Source organism: Echinops telfairi, unplaced genomic scaffold (assembly GCF_000313985.2).
Source record: "Echinops telfairi isolate 266 unplaced genomic scaffold, ASM31398v2 ScPeMD7_4048;HRSCAF=4782, whole genome shotgun sequence".
Lineage (NCBI taxonomy): Eukaryota > Metazoa > Chordata > Mammalia > Afrosoricida > Tenrecidae > Echinops > Echinops telfairi.
Window position 1 is genome coordinate 1,670,072 of NW_022107947.1, and position 14,613 is coordinate 1,684,684.

A 14,613-nucleotide genomic window follows, 5' to 3' on the forward strand; every position below is an offset into this window, starting at 1 on the left:
AATTTCTTTGTTACATTTAGAGTAACTAAACGTGGCCACTGTTTATAATGTCAGTTTATGTTCCTAAAACATCTATGTAGTTACCATAAAAGTCTATCAAGGTTACACTGGATGTGAGCATTACTGAGCACAGAGGGGGGGTGGCCCTCGCAGTGGTCAGTAGTCAGTGTCGGAGCCCTCGGCATTGTCCACGTTGCGTGAGAGCATGTAGTTGTCCATGTCGATAGAGCGGCAGTTGTTGATGGCATAGCGCAGGCGCTCGGCCATGACTGGCTGGCTGGAGTAGGGCGGCAGCCGTAGCTGGAAGAAGCAGGTCTGTGAGGTAGGCAGACTGTCGTAAGGCTGTGGAGAGAGACGTAGCGCTGTGACGAATGGTGGTCGGGGGCTGCCCAGACACCACTCTCCAGGCTTCTCGATGGGCCCATGGACCTGACTGGAGGGCCAACTCATGTGGGATGAAGCCGCCAAGCCCCCAAGCATGAAGAGTGCAGCTCCAGTGTGCTATGGCCAGGGCATGTGCTGCCTCTCCTCTCCCCAATGCCCGGACTTGCAGGGTGGCTTGAGGGCGCACACTTAGCAGCACAGTGCCTGGCGCAGAGAAAGGGTGCACTAGGAGTTGATTCCCTTCCAGCCAAGGGGCTCACACTACAGGGAGGGGCAGTCTTGAGGTCCCATGGCTTTCACAGGCTCACCTGCCTCCATCACGTCTACATTCTGCATCCTTCACCTGGCCTAGCTACCAACACACAGCTCGGAAGAGGAGGGAGCAATGAATGAACACCCAGTCCACCCATTTGCCTGTGACACAGCCATGTTAAATGGTACTTGCGATGGCTCACAGCACAACTGAAGAGCATTCAGGGGCAACTACTGGGTCACAAGCAGAACGCAGAATTCTGTGTGTGTCTGAGGCACTTTCACAGGGCTATACATGTTCCTGCCCCCTTTCTGCAAATGCAATCACTTTCCAGACTACTGGGAATGATCATCCTGGCATCATGTTGTTTTCATAAATTAAAAAAAAAAGTTTAAGAGAGTTTCCTTGCTGAGTTTCCTCTGCCTCAGAGGCCACACACGCAGGCAGGAGGCAAGGCCAGGCGGCTGGCCCAGCCAGTGATGGCCCAGGCAGTCCACATGCAGACAAGTCGTGTCAAATGACACCAAAATGGGAAATGCCAACAGGTGGCTTTGATGACTTAAATTTAGAAACTGGTGAAATGGCCTAACGGTCACAAAGGAGAGGCCCACAGTGGCCACTTTTTGGAGGCTGAAAGCCCCAGGCAGGAGATTGGTGATGGATTAACTCTGGGATGGTGGGGGGCAGCCAGGGCAGACAGAAGGCCACAGTTATTTCCAGAGCTGAATGAAGTGGACCATTTCCTCCTCCCTACCTCTCTCTGAAGCAACTTAATAGATTTACAACTTATGGTTTCTGACACGTCATGAAGAACATTTATGGAAACGCTTTTTTCATCGCCCCTCCTGTGTGCGGCTTCTGCAGCAAGCTTGGCCAGAAGCACAGGCCCAACGCCCCAGGAGGCAGCAGTGGGAGGAACTTCCCGCTGTGCGAACTGGAGGAGCACCGGAAGGGCAGTCACCGAAAGTGGCAGGAAAGGTCCATGGGGGAAGAGGCCACACGGTTACTGCTTCCTGAAAGAATCCCTTGGGCCTGCTTGGAGGCCCACCCAGCTCAAGGGAGGGGTAGCACAGATGAAGCCAGCAGACACCCAGACACGGTCATCTGAATATAGGAAGGGCTCAGAAGGCAGACAGGAGGCCTGACTAGGTCAGCGTTCAGGAGTGGGGCAGGGACACAGGTTGACACGTAGGAAGGCTTCTTGGAGGAGATGCCATCGGTGCTGGCAGGAGAAATGACTAATGCAGCGGGGGCAGGGGACACAAAGGCACCAGAGTGTAGGAAAAAGTGTGGTCTGCTGGCGACAAGGCCCGCAAGTCATTATGGGCAAACAGAGTACATGCCAACAGAGGCCAGACTGTGGAGGTGTGTAAGGAGAGGCTGAGTGGGCTAGCATTCACCCTGGCTCAATGCAGAAGGCCCCTGAAAGGTCTGAAAGGAAGAGAGTGACGTGGGCAGAGATGACTCTAAGCCCGATCATTCCAGAGCCATCTGTCAAAACCGCAGCTGGAGGGAGGAAGGCGTTGCAGCTGGGGCCCTTCTCTGGGCTGTAGAAAAGCAGTGCGCCCCGTGTGTGCAAACGGCACAAAGATCTACTGCGCACGCTGCCGGGCTCCCCTGCAGGGCAGGCCCAGCTAAGGGTCAGGATCCTCATGAAACCAAACAAGGTAAGCCCAGTGCACAGGTGACAACCCGAGGTGGCAGATGCAGCACAGGCAATACAGTGACCCACTGCCCACATGCAGTTGTCACTCAGGAAGAGGCTGGCGTTTCAGAGAAAGCTGTTGCTTGTAGTATGAGGTTTATATCAATTTAAGACTCCCCTCACCCCCACTGAATGTTTTCTTTTTTTTCTGAACAAGATTTACTGTTGTTTTTTCTATCACTAGAATTCCAAGCACTAATTCTGAATTGGCAAAGCTACTTGAGGGTCGCGGTTTGGCTTTCCCAGCATGAAAGCAATAGGGAAGCAACATGAGCAGACAGACATGCCTAAGAAGGAGAACCGCTCGCTCACTTACCCTCTCGACCTTCATGATTTGAAATCTCTGAGAAATGTCTGCGGCGTTGGCGGGCAGGCGGGACCTTCCGGACACAAACCTCATGAACAGCACCCGCTCTTCGTTGGAGAACTCCTCCAGGGTGCGCCAGAACCACTGCACCAGCTGCTGCTGCTCCTCCACCTCCCGGTAGCGCACCACCTTCCTGAGGACCTCCACTGCGATCTCGGGCAGCCCACACACCGTCTGCTCCAGCTGCTTCGCGGTGAGGAGGGACAGCAGCGGCACAGGGATGATCCACGACATCCCCTCTCGCACGGCGGCCACCTGCCCAGGAGATGTTTCTCATGGAACGACTGTGTGCATCTGCTGGGCACCACTGTGGGCACTTGGAGCTGGGCAACCCCTGGCCTGTTTGTCTCTTCTTCAAACCCACTGCATGTCCCTGAAAAGTCCAGGCACAAACAGGGCCAATTCTCCCTAACTCTGGGCCCTATCAGAACTTCTCTTGCTTGTGGGCCAACTATACTTCCGGTCACAGCTCAGGTACAATCGAGGAGGAGCCCACCTTCTCTCCCCGACAAAACCTGGAACCACTGACAGGGCTCTCTGGTCAGGACTAAAGGATATAATTTTGTGACTAAACTTGGTCTAAAGAGAAAGTTAAAAAGAAAAAAAAAGAAGACCCTCATATACTAGGCAAGTAGTCTTGAAATGAATTAATGCTACAACACTAAAAGAACCATTTTCAGACAATATTCATTTCAATGGTCACTCATTCATATTCCCATAAATTTATTAAATCCTTACTCCAAGTCACCATGGGACAAGGATAATGCAAAAGAAACAGAAATCATATTTTTTCATCCAATGTCTTACATCTAACTGAAGAAACAGGACCCCAAATCAGGGGCCTAATTCTTGGACCACAGCATAGGCACCTAAGGATGTGAAATGCAAGGAAAAGCTCTCCCCACAGGCCAGGAACCCCAGAGGGAAGCTGCTCTGTGGAGGAGATGTAGTCTCAGCTGGGAGTGAAGGAGTGCTGCAGGACAAGGAGGGTCATTTGGGGGCTCATTCACTGGCTGTGACAGGCCCAGATGGGGTGGGGCTGCTAGCATGGGGAACGGTAAGAACATGAAAGTAGACAAGACTAGGAGGCACAGGGTCTGAATGCCCGGGTTGAGAGGTTGGCCTTGATCTAACCAATGACCAATTCAGTGCTGATCTAGCCTTGCTAAGGAGACGAAAGACCCAGAGATTCTGGATGAGGTTTGAAATACACGTACCAATGAGCCAAAACAGTAAGCACACGTGCCAACGGCTGGGAATAAGCAGCTGGCTCTCGTCCAGAGACAAGCTCCAGCATTCACACGCACTTTTCGGAGATGCTTCATCTCACCTGTCGATCCAGCTCATGAAGTCGATATTCAATGGCCCTTTCCACATACTCCTTTCTATTGGAAAATGTGAGTGGGATGCTATTTCCACCAGGGATTATTGGAACCATGTGGCCATCAGCACTCTGGCCAACAAAAGAATCAAGAGGGATCATCTAAGAATTGAAGAAAAAAGAAAATTATATGGTAGCAATGACAACAAAAAGTATGTCATTACAAAAAATATAACAAACACCTCTAAGTTAGGATATTAAGGGTAAAAACAATGCAAACAAAACAGGTGGAATGATCAGTTTCTTACAGGCGGACTCATCTGGCTGGAGTCAGACATGCAGCTGATCTTTCTGCCCCCAACCAGGTTTTGATGTGTTCGAGTCCCCCTGGGCCTCCCTGTCCACCTTGGTCCCCACCCTACGAGCACAGTAGATTAATGGGGGCTGGAGCTACTTTAACGCCAGGGGCTGAGCTGTTGATGGGCAGCAGTGAGCATGGCAAGGCCAGCCCCAAAGCAAGTGGAAGATGGTATCTGAATTCCACACAGCAAGATGCTCACTGGTCCCTAAGAAAGGCAGCCCCAGCAGACACAGAATGGCCGGGCTTTACCTCATGGAAACTCTCCTCGGTGATTCCACTGTCTTCAATGTGAAGAATGCTGTTGAGGGTCTGCACGTAGAGCAGATCCACCTCCTCCAGGTCCTCCAGCGTGAGCGGGACGCAGCACAGTTGCTTCCACACCAGAGGGGCCAGGTGGAGGTCCAGAGGCTTCTTGGTGCGGACAGCCACCCCCATTAAAATCCCCAAGAACTTAAACTGCAGCAGGTGCTCATCCAGGCAGGCAGAGGGGTTGAAAAGGAACCTGCAAAATTGAAGAAAAGATCTCACAAAAATGTTCTTATTTCCACTAGACTCAAGGCACGTAAGACCTGCAGCGTGAGTCTGAACCCAGGTTGATGAATCCAGGAGCTACTAGCCCGATGTGGGGATTTTAATTTAAAAATTTACTAAGTAAACTTTAAAGTTCTATTTTCAATACTCAATGGACACACACGGTCTATGGCAACTATCCCACACAGTGTAAGGGACCATATTTTGGATGATTTTTACAAGAACCCTAAAAGGGCAGACAGAGGGGTCTAGTCATTCTTAAGCTGTCTACTCAAAATACCGTTATTTCCTAAGATCATTTCACTGATCACGTTTGAGTCCAGGAAGCACAATTCAAAATTAAAATGTTTACCAAGCTAGAAGATAACATATAATTATAAATACCAAATGCTATGACTTGATGGCACAACTTTTAATGAACTGTGATACAAAGATTCCTTGAAGAAAAGGTTGTGTGGTGCTTCAGAAATACAAAAGAAGACAGGATTCATGATCAAGTCTGAGTGTCCTCAAATTCTCTTTATTACTATGGGGTAGACCCATGATAAATACCACTTTATAGTGGAAGTGCCCCCTTGGGCTATGCGCTGCCCCTCCCCTCCCACCCCAAATCAATAGTAAGGGGATGATGATAGTATCTACCACACAGATTTACAAATGAGGATTCTGTGGCATAAACACAGTGCCCGGTACACACTAAATGTTCAATTAGTGTGAGCTACTGTTATTATTGTGGGAGCCATGCAGTGCAGGGGTTACACGATGGGCTGAAATCTGCATGGTCTGCAATTCGAAACCACCAGAGAGAAAGACAGACTTTCTACTCCTTCAAGAGTGAGTCTCGGGAACCTCACATGAGTAGTCCCACCCTGCACTGTAAGGGTGCTAGGATACAGCACCAACTTGATAGCAGGGAGCTTGGTTTTGTTTATTCTTAGTATTGTAGCATTCAGTAAACACTTGTTGATTGCCTTACCTGTCCCTATTGTAACCCACCTCTGCGGTGGCATTGGGAGAGGGTATGAGAAGGTCAACTATACCAGTTTCAAGTTCCTGTAGAAGAAAGAAAAACCTTGTTTGGATAAAAGATCATCAATGAATGAAGTTTATTAAAAGCCATACTGAAAACACTGTTTTGAGATATTTTAATGTTACGTGTTAGCTATCTCCATATTTTAATAGTTTGAATTTAAACTAAAATTAGTAAATTTTCTATATGGAAATATCTTGTAATATGAAGAATCATGATGAGAAAGTCAATCTAGTATAGGAATTGGGGTATCTGCGAGAGTATTTAGTGATATCTCAATGGACTCAATAAATAATACCCAATACTGTTTAAGAGGCAGATAATAGAGCTGCTTTGGAAGCAAAGGTACCATTAAGGGTCTTAAGATTACAATGAGTTTGAATCCTTGGACCATTGTTTCCCAGTCCCTCCCCCCCAGATTGACAGTCCAACTCTGTTCCAAAAACCCCCTGAGTAAACTCAGGCACTAGGGCGATCCCACGTGCAGATGCCAGTGTCACGGCACAACAGACATTCACTAAGTGGCATTTGCAAGCATGTCACTAACCCCCATACAACTCATCTCCACATGCACTAACAGCATGACTCTGTGAGGGATGCTGTGTGAAAGGCTCACAAACCCTCGTTACATTCACGAGGGCACACAACACCATCATTACTGGAAACAGCCAAAAGAGCCCGGTCCAAGCAATGCCTCAGCAGACACTGCAGGGAATGGAATGAGTACCTGACACATCTCTGTGATTGTGTCATCAAATACTCCTCCAGCGTCATCAGCACCTTCGCCAACCAGTTTGACTTTCCAGGCTCGGGAAGGCAGCCGGAGGTCCGATGCATTCAGCTTAACTACTTGCCTTGCTATCTGGACAAAGATGGGCTTACATTTCCGGCCTCTGTAAAGGAAAGGGAGAAGGGAATGAAGTACAACTCCCATTAAATTCCCCAATCACCACAAACATGACCCGATATCTTCTTCCCATCAGTGAATGAACAGTCCAGGTTCACAACTGGCCTCCTCGTATACCCACATGCGGCCATGGAAGTGCTATTACTATCTCCCCCGCTTTAGAAATGAGGAAGCTAAAATAATAGCAATGTGTTAGTAATAGTGTTCACTTAAAAAAGTCTAACTAACCTGGTTGATATTCTCTTTACGGTAATCTGAGGTCCGTAGTTTTTGCCCTGCACCATGGTTTTTCCTATGGAGCGCACCATCGGAAGGGTGTAGACCCTTGGGGCCAACAAAGGCCGAAGCTGCCCCTGCACAATGCCCCAGGCTCCAGCACTGTAGTGAGAGGTACTGCTCTGGAACAGAACACAGGGCCATCAGAAAGGAGAAGAAATGACATATCCTAATTGTAGAAAATAAGCCCTTCTTAAAATGGACCCCCCCCCAAAGCAATATTAACGTTTACATAGCACTTTAAAATTTTAATGTACACATTCTCTTAGAAGCATACACTTATCATCCTCTTGCTTTATGTTTTATTTTTAATTGAGCATTAAGGGAATATAGTACTTTAATTGTAACTATGCCCAGATAGCTACAGGGTATCTGCTTTTATTTAGAGTCAATCCTGTAACCAATTTTGTCTTTTCTGAATCACCAACACCAACGGATATTTTTTGTTTGTTTCTTTTTCTGATTGAGTCAGCATATTGTATTGTTTGTCAAAATACTCATGAGTTCAGATTTTGAACAGGTAAATATTTACGTGTGAAAAAAAGTATGAATTCATACTGCATAACGTCAACCACCTAAATTTGTTTGCTCAGTTGTTTTATTCATGCATAGCATATAGAAAGACATGTCAAATAGTAAATGGAAAATCATCAAAATGAAGTAAAAAAAATTTTAATATACACATTTAATAGATCTTAAAATAACTTAGTAATTAAAATACATTAATCAAAATTTTAATTAATGAAAATGTCATTTAATAAAATTTAAAAAATAATTCTAAATGAAAAATAATATAATCATTATAAAAATAACTTTAAAATACAGAAAATAACATACAGCCCCAAATAAAACCTTTCCTCATCCTGTTATAGAGAAATGGTCCTATTAACACTCTGCTCTAAATGCCTTCTAGTTTTCATCTCTGTGTATACAAACATTTTCCACACGACTTTAAAAATAGATCTTGAGCTAAAAACAAAACAATGAGCAAGAAAATGTTCTGAAATTGATTGTGCTGATAATTATATAACTTTTCTTAATATGAAGGATTAAATTATATAATATGTGGAGTAGATGGTAATATAACTATTTTTAAGAAAATAAAAACAAAAAAAAATATTAATTATAAGCTTGTCATCTAAAGGCTTTATTCTAATTAAAGTTACCACCATAATAGAAAACAGATAAATAAGTCTTAACTTTTTATTGCAAATTCAGTGAAGCAGTTTTTACATTGTTGATATATTTTGAATGCAATTTTCAGTTTCTTCCCCATAACTTTACATCACAGGCATTTTTCCAACTAATTAAAAAGTTGGCTAACATTGTTCAGGGATGCATGGTATTGCGTGCCTAGCTAAGTATCTGTTTCTAACAGTGATCTGTTAAATCTTTCATGTGCCCCAGGACTGGTTTCCTAGAGAATTTGGCAAAAATAGTTGTCTAAGTGATACACATTTTGGCAGGTATGCCTACATATTAAAAGAATAATCATCTTAATTTCTTCCTAAATCACCAGACTGTTCCATAAAGACAGCCAAATTTACCCTCTCTCCCCCAAGGAACCCCTAAGGCTTATGTATAGGGAGACCCCCATCCACCACCCCTACAAAAATTTTTTTTTAAAAAGGAGACCCACTAAACATTCCAAGTTCAGTATATAATAACCACCTTGACGGACTATGGTGTTAACAGACAAGAAGCTGAAGTTTTAAAATTATGGATTAGTATTGTTTCTTAAAATCATTTTATTGCGGGCTCATACAACTCTTATCACAATCCACACATACATCAATTGTGTCAAGCACATTTGTACATTCGTTGTCCTCATCATTCTAAAAATATTTTCTCTCCACTTAAACCCTTGGTATCAGCTCATTTTCCCCTCCCTCCCCGCTTCCCCTATGGATGGTTAGTCGGTTTTATGTTCTTGAGCTTTGGACACACCAAAACAGAGAAGAGTTCATGAAGACAGACCACTGAGCATCCGGAAGTATAATCACCAATACCTGGACTGTCCAAGGGGACAGAAGTGCTGCCTTTTCTGCCTCGACGGGGCACGGAGGTGCTAGGAATGGAAGGGTTTCCCAAGGCTGAAGGAAAGCCCCGACAGGGAAGGTGCTGCCGGTTGTTACCTGGTTGTTCGGGCTGAGGTTCAGCAGCCTCCAGGAAGAGTACATGAGGTCAGAGAAGTGGTAGAGCAGTCGGAGCCTGGCCCTCACGGTGTGGATGCTCACCTCCCTCAGTGCCCCATACTGCGGGGGGACCGCATCGGGCAGGCCCAGCTGCAAAGGCACAGACACACCTGGCCCGGAAAGCAAATGAACATTTGTAAAGCAAATGGGCAAGGCTATTGTTTACAGTATTTTGAGAAATTTCAAACAAACAAAGGCATTAGAAGAACTGAACAATGAACATTCATTCTCACTGTCTAGAGGCAACAATGAACATCTTGCTGTTTTTGCTTTATCATATACCTATCAATTGCTCTATCACATCAACTTATCTTTGTTTTCACAAATGGATCTGTTCGGCTTAAAAAATACCTTTATTTATCAAAATAGTTTCCCATTCCAATGGAACTTGAAGAGCAGCTCCTCTGTAACACACCACCCTCACCCAACTCCAAAGAGGGGAAATTCTTCCTTTCAGTTGTAACAACACAGGTGTGGACCAGGTACTTAAGAAATGAAGGTGGCCAGCACAGCTGAGGTATCGTGATACTCCATGTCATTGTGAGGGGCTGTCAGGTTGGTTCCAACTCACAGGGACTCCATGGCGAAACCAGACCCCCATCTGCCACAAATCAGGCCTTTGTACTCTTTTTTCACACACTATTACCAATCTTTTCAGAATCTCTAAATAGAAAGCTTGATTAACAATCTGACCCGAGGGAAAGAACTCCAAATGCACTGAGTCAACATTTTCATCCGTTCAAAAAGTTGACGGATGTCCAGAATGAATTTTGTCATCAATTGACATTTCACCTTTTTTGAAACGAGGAAACCACACATACACTTGTGCTTTTATCGTGCAGCTGTCCTTCTAAGATGTGTTGAACATCACAACAGTTTCTGGGGCATTTTTTCTGAGCAGGAAACAAATCTTCACAGCTGCACACTATTCATTTAAATCAGACATACATCACAAAAAAACGAGATTCGAGTGAAACTGCTTTTACAAAAAAATTCACTGTGACCAGAGAGAACCTTCCCAGGCGATGCCACCGGGTGCGCTAACTCAGAGCAAATTGCTTGATGCTCGCCTAGTGGGAAAAATGCATACTATGAAAGCTCTGCTCTGCCCAGTCCAATTCCGTTTTGTTTTGTTTGCGCACCCCATCATATGCTGAGCATGTTCTTCCTTTTCAGTTTTCTAACTAATGGTCTTTGCACATTTCATTTTAATACTTTGTCTTCGGCTTCCCTTTGAAATTTTCAGTTTGGCTTCTTACTCATTTCTTCCATTTGTTTTAGCTGCTCTACAATTGAGAGCAAGTTTCAGAAACTCTTCTGACATCCACTTTCATCTTTCCTCTCTTTGTGTCTTTTCAACGGCCTTTGTTTTATTCGCGTATGATAGTCTTGATGACATCCCCTAGCACGTTAGGTGTTCTGCTATTAATGTTCAGTGATTCAAATCTATTCCTGAGACGTTTTGAAATTCAGGTAGGCTATACTGAAGGTCGTGTTTTGGCTCAAGGGCATGTTTTGTTTTAATTTTCTTCAACTTCAACCAAAACTTACATATGAGTAATTGATGGCCTGTTCCAGCAGTTCTCAACCTGTGGGTTGTGACCCCTTTGGGGGCCAAACGACCCTTTCACAGGGGTCATACCTAAGACTGTCAGAAAACACATATTTCCGATGGTCTTAGGATAGACCGCTCCGCTATCCGTCTCCAGGGGGGTCAGGCCACATGCAGATACGCCCACATATGAGTTCCCGGCATGAAGACTGTTACCCATGCTACACCATGCTTCAAGACAAAATGTCATTTATTTGTCATTAGAAATAAATATTTCACAATATAGAATTACATAATTGTTTTTCTGATTAATCACTACGCTTTAATTATGTTCAATTTGTAACAATGAAAATACATCTTCTATATCAGATATTTACATTACGATTCATAACAGTTGCAAGATTACAGTTATGAAGTAGCAATGAAAATAATTTTATGGTTGGCGGTCACCACAACATGAGGGTCGCAGCTTAGGAAGGTTGAGAACCACGGGTCTATTCCTAGTCAGCTGCTGGCTCATTAGTATGACAAATAGCAGCCAGGCTGGAATGAGAGAGATGAGTACGTGATTCATGAAGGGGTGAGACTCCTGCTGAGTAAGAGCCCTGTAGAAGCAGAGACTGCAAGAACTGTAAGAACTGCTTATAAAAATACATAAAGGTGGCATAAGTGTAAGATAACTTACTTGAATTTCCTGTATATATAGATTTATATAGCTCAATTCCCAGAGTAACTATTAATAAAAGCTAACACTGGGGGTGGGGGTTTAACATTGAGTGCTTTATATGTGTCTAGCACTATTCTGAGAGCTTTATACACACTGGCTAATTTACTGCTATAATTCTTCATGGATATAGACGCCACTATTCCCCTAATTTTACAGAAAAGGAAACCATCTAAAGGTCACAATTAGAGCAACCAGGATTCAACCTGGACAATGGGGCTCAGAAGCTGACCCTTCAACCCCCACATTGCCCAGCCTCTGCTGCGGTAGAAGTACATCCCTCTGCAGGACCAAACACTTGAAATTGCAAAGGTGGAGGCAGTGCTGTTTATTCTGGACTCTACATACTAGCAACCACTCATGCTTGATTAGAGTCTGCTTAGCAATCCCACTTTCCTTTAGGGTGATTACAACAAAGGAAACCTCGATGGGATGCGGACCTTCCCCAAGAAGCTAAAGCTGTAAGGAGTGGAATGGTTAACAAACAAGGCTGAGAATGCTGAGAGCTCTGGTGTCTGACTTAGACACCAGAGGATGGTAGAAAGAAAAGGACTTAAGGTAAGGTGACCAGATTTTAACATTGGTAAGCGGGACACCATTGATAAAACTCATATCCTGGCAAAATAGCGACATGGCAGCCGAAAACCGTATACCCTAGCTTGTCATGCATTCTTTCCAAAAACCGGGACTTTTTAAAAACGCCACGGGACGTGGGAAAAATTGTTAAAAATCGGGACTGTGCCGCCAAAAGTGGGACGTCTGTTCACCTTAGCTTAAGGGAAGAAGGAGTAGCAAAAAACGTGGAGGCCTTAAGAATGATAAATGCTACACGTAGGGTGAAATTTTTGGTCTACATCAATCAGACATCAGCTTCTTTATACATAGCCCCACCTCCCTTTCTCCACTCCTATTCATTACTCTTAAACTTGAATTCCTGTGGCCGAGTGTTAGTGAGCAAGGAAGAGACAGATGTTTAGCTACTGTTGTTTTTAATAAGTGTTATTAAAATGGAATTACAATTCACATACTATGAAATTTGTACTGTTGGAGGGCAAAATTGTTTTTAGTATATTTAGGGTTATTTTTAATATACCCACTGAACTCTACACCCATCAGTCTCTACTTTCCAGCGTCTCCCTACATCTCCTTCCTGCAGCCCTGGCTGCTAGTGACACCGTTTCTGTCTCTGTGGGACTGAAGAAGAGGGTTTGTGGGAGGAAAGACGTGGTTATAGGCACACAGACATGCATTATACTTGTTACCTTCTTGTAGCTCTATACGGATTGTGCAATAAAAAGAAAGCAACAAAAGGCTAGAGATAGCCACGGACCCTGCTACAGACTGAAGGAAAATGGCAGCACTTTTATTTGCAGTGTCCAGGCAAAGAGAACCCCATGTTTCCATTTGGTTAACTGAGCTAAGGAATTGGACAAATGGCCCCGGAACTTTGAATATTTGTTGCTCCCAGTGGACGGATCTTCACTTGTTTTATAGATCCTGCTTCCAGTTGCTGCTGTGAAGTTATGCAGTTTTGCTTGCCACTGTGATGCTTTCTTCTTAGGCAGGGCAGCAGAGGGGATTGCTCTGCAGGGAGTCAGCAGGAGACTGCCTGCTGCGAAAGAACTGACAGTGCTGGTTGCACACAGAATGCTCTGGCTGTGTGGGCGAGGGTTTGACAGCTTCAGAACGGTGCTTAGCTGCAGTGTGAACCTGGCAAGCAGACCGTGCAGCTGTATACTACTAAAATTGGGGCTGAAGGAGCCTGGGCATTTCATCCCTCACCTGGGGCTCTTGGTGGGACAGGGGGTGCTGTCCAGGCAGCACTGTGGCAGCGGCCAGCTGAGATCTGCCGAACGTTTTTCCCTTGCAGAACTGTCACCAGGGTAGGTTCTCGGACATGGTTGGTGTGGCCTAGGCCAAGCTGGGAATCAATTACAAACAAATACACAAAGAGATTCAATTAGAAAGAAGAAGAGAAAGAAGCGGAGATGATGAAGTGTCTTAGATGGCAGTAAATATAAATGAGTTAATGATATTTGTATCAAAGCAACATCATCAAAATAATGAAAGAAGTTCTAATTTTCTCTATTCGAATAGCCTCTGCCATTCATTCAGACTGTCTCCTAAAAACCAGGCTGTAACTAGACCATTCCAAATCTAGCAGATGAGTCTTAATGACTGAATACACCCTGGTATTCCATGCTGGAGAAGAAGTACATTTTTAACAAGTTAAAAAAAAAAAATAACCCAATGATCTTTTACTTCAAATATATCGAGTTCTTGATTTTTAACACAGATTAATATGGCCCAGCATAATGTGTGATGACCAATCAATCAATCCATCTGTAAACGGACACATATGTAGATTCCGGTTTCTTGAGTCCGTTGTTAGGGCTATACCGGGACATCCAGTGCTAGAGCAGTTAAGCGCCTCAACACTTTGAGGGTGGACTATGCCAAGGCCAGGCCATGGAACGCCTAAAAGTATCTTCAACACCAACTCTCTTTCAGTAAGGCAACATTCAACCAGTGATGAGGCTTCCCATGTGCTGAGCAGTAATGAACAGACAAGAAGACAAACTGAGGCGACTGTGAGTGCTACTGGATCTTGCACGGGATAGGCCAGGCTCAGAGAGGACGGACAGAGGAAGGAGAGGTGTCCCAGCACGTGGGGCTAAAGGCTACACTGGAGAGCAGTCATCTCAGCTCTCTGAGCACCCAGGCCTTCACTCCTTCATCTACAGAGGAGGCAGGACACTTCAACTTCCCGAGCCTTTTCTCAACCTTTCACAGTTTACTCCTGGGAATAATGGGGGTGATGAATTTCCTACCAAACACAAAAATACTTAGAAAAATGCCAACAAAAAAATACCTATCAACAAATTCATTACCTAAAAAATTTTTCTATATATGTAATTCAGTGACATTGATTACATTCTTCAACCATTCTTACTAGCCCTTTCCAAATTTTTCCACCACCATTAACATAAACTTACTGCTCCAAAGC

The 14,613-nt window shown here is 44.5% G+C and overlaps 1 protein-coding gene across 1 annotated transcript in view; it reads right to left on the reverse strand.

The window, feature by feature from the left end:
• Positions 1–6: 6 nt before the first annotated feature.
• HERC1 (HECT and RLD domain containing E3 ubiquitin protein ligase family member 1) overlaps positions 7–14,613 on the reverse strand; it is a 177,455-nt gene continuing 162,848 nt past the window's right edge. The window contains exons 70-78 of the mRNA XM_045294958.1: positions 13,389–13,527; positions 9,271–9,440; positions 7,088–7,257; positions 6,680–6,845; positions 5,899–5,975; positions 4,641–4,893; positions 4,040–4,192; positions 2,659–2,964; positions 7–342 (exon numbers count right to left, since the gene is read on the reverse strand). Coding sequence (XP_045150893.1) covers positions 157–342; positions 2,659–2,964; positions 4,040–4,192; positions 4,641–4,893; positions 5,899–5,975; positions 6,680–6,845; positions 7,088–7,257; positions 9,271–9,440; positions 13,389–13,527 — 1,620 coding nt within the window. The 3' untranslated portion in view covers positions 7–156. The remainder of the gene's footprint in view (positions 343–2,658; positions 2,965–4,039; positions 4,193–4,640; positions 4,894–5,898; positions 5,976–6,679; positions 6,846–7,087; positions 7,258–9,270; positions 9,441–13,388; positions 13,528–14,613) is intronic.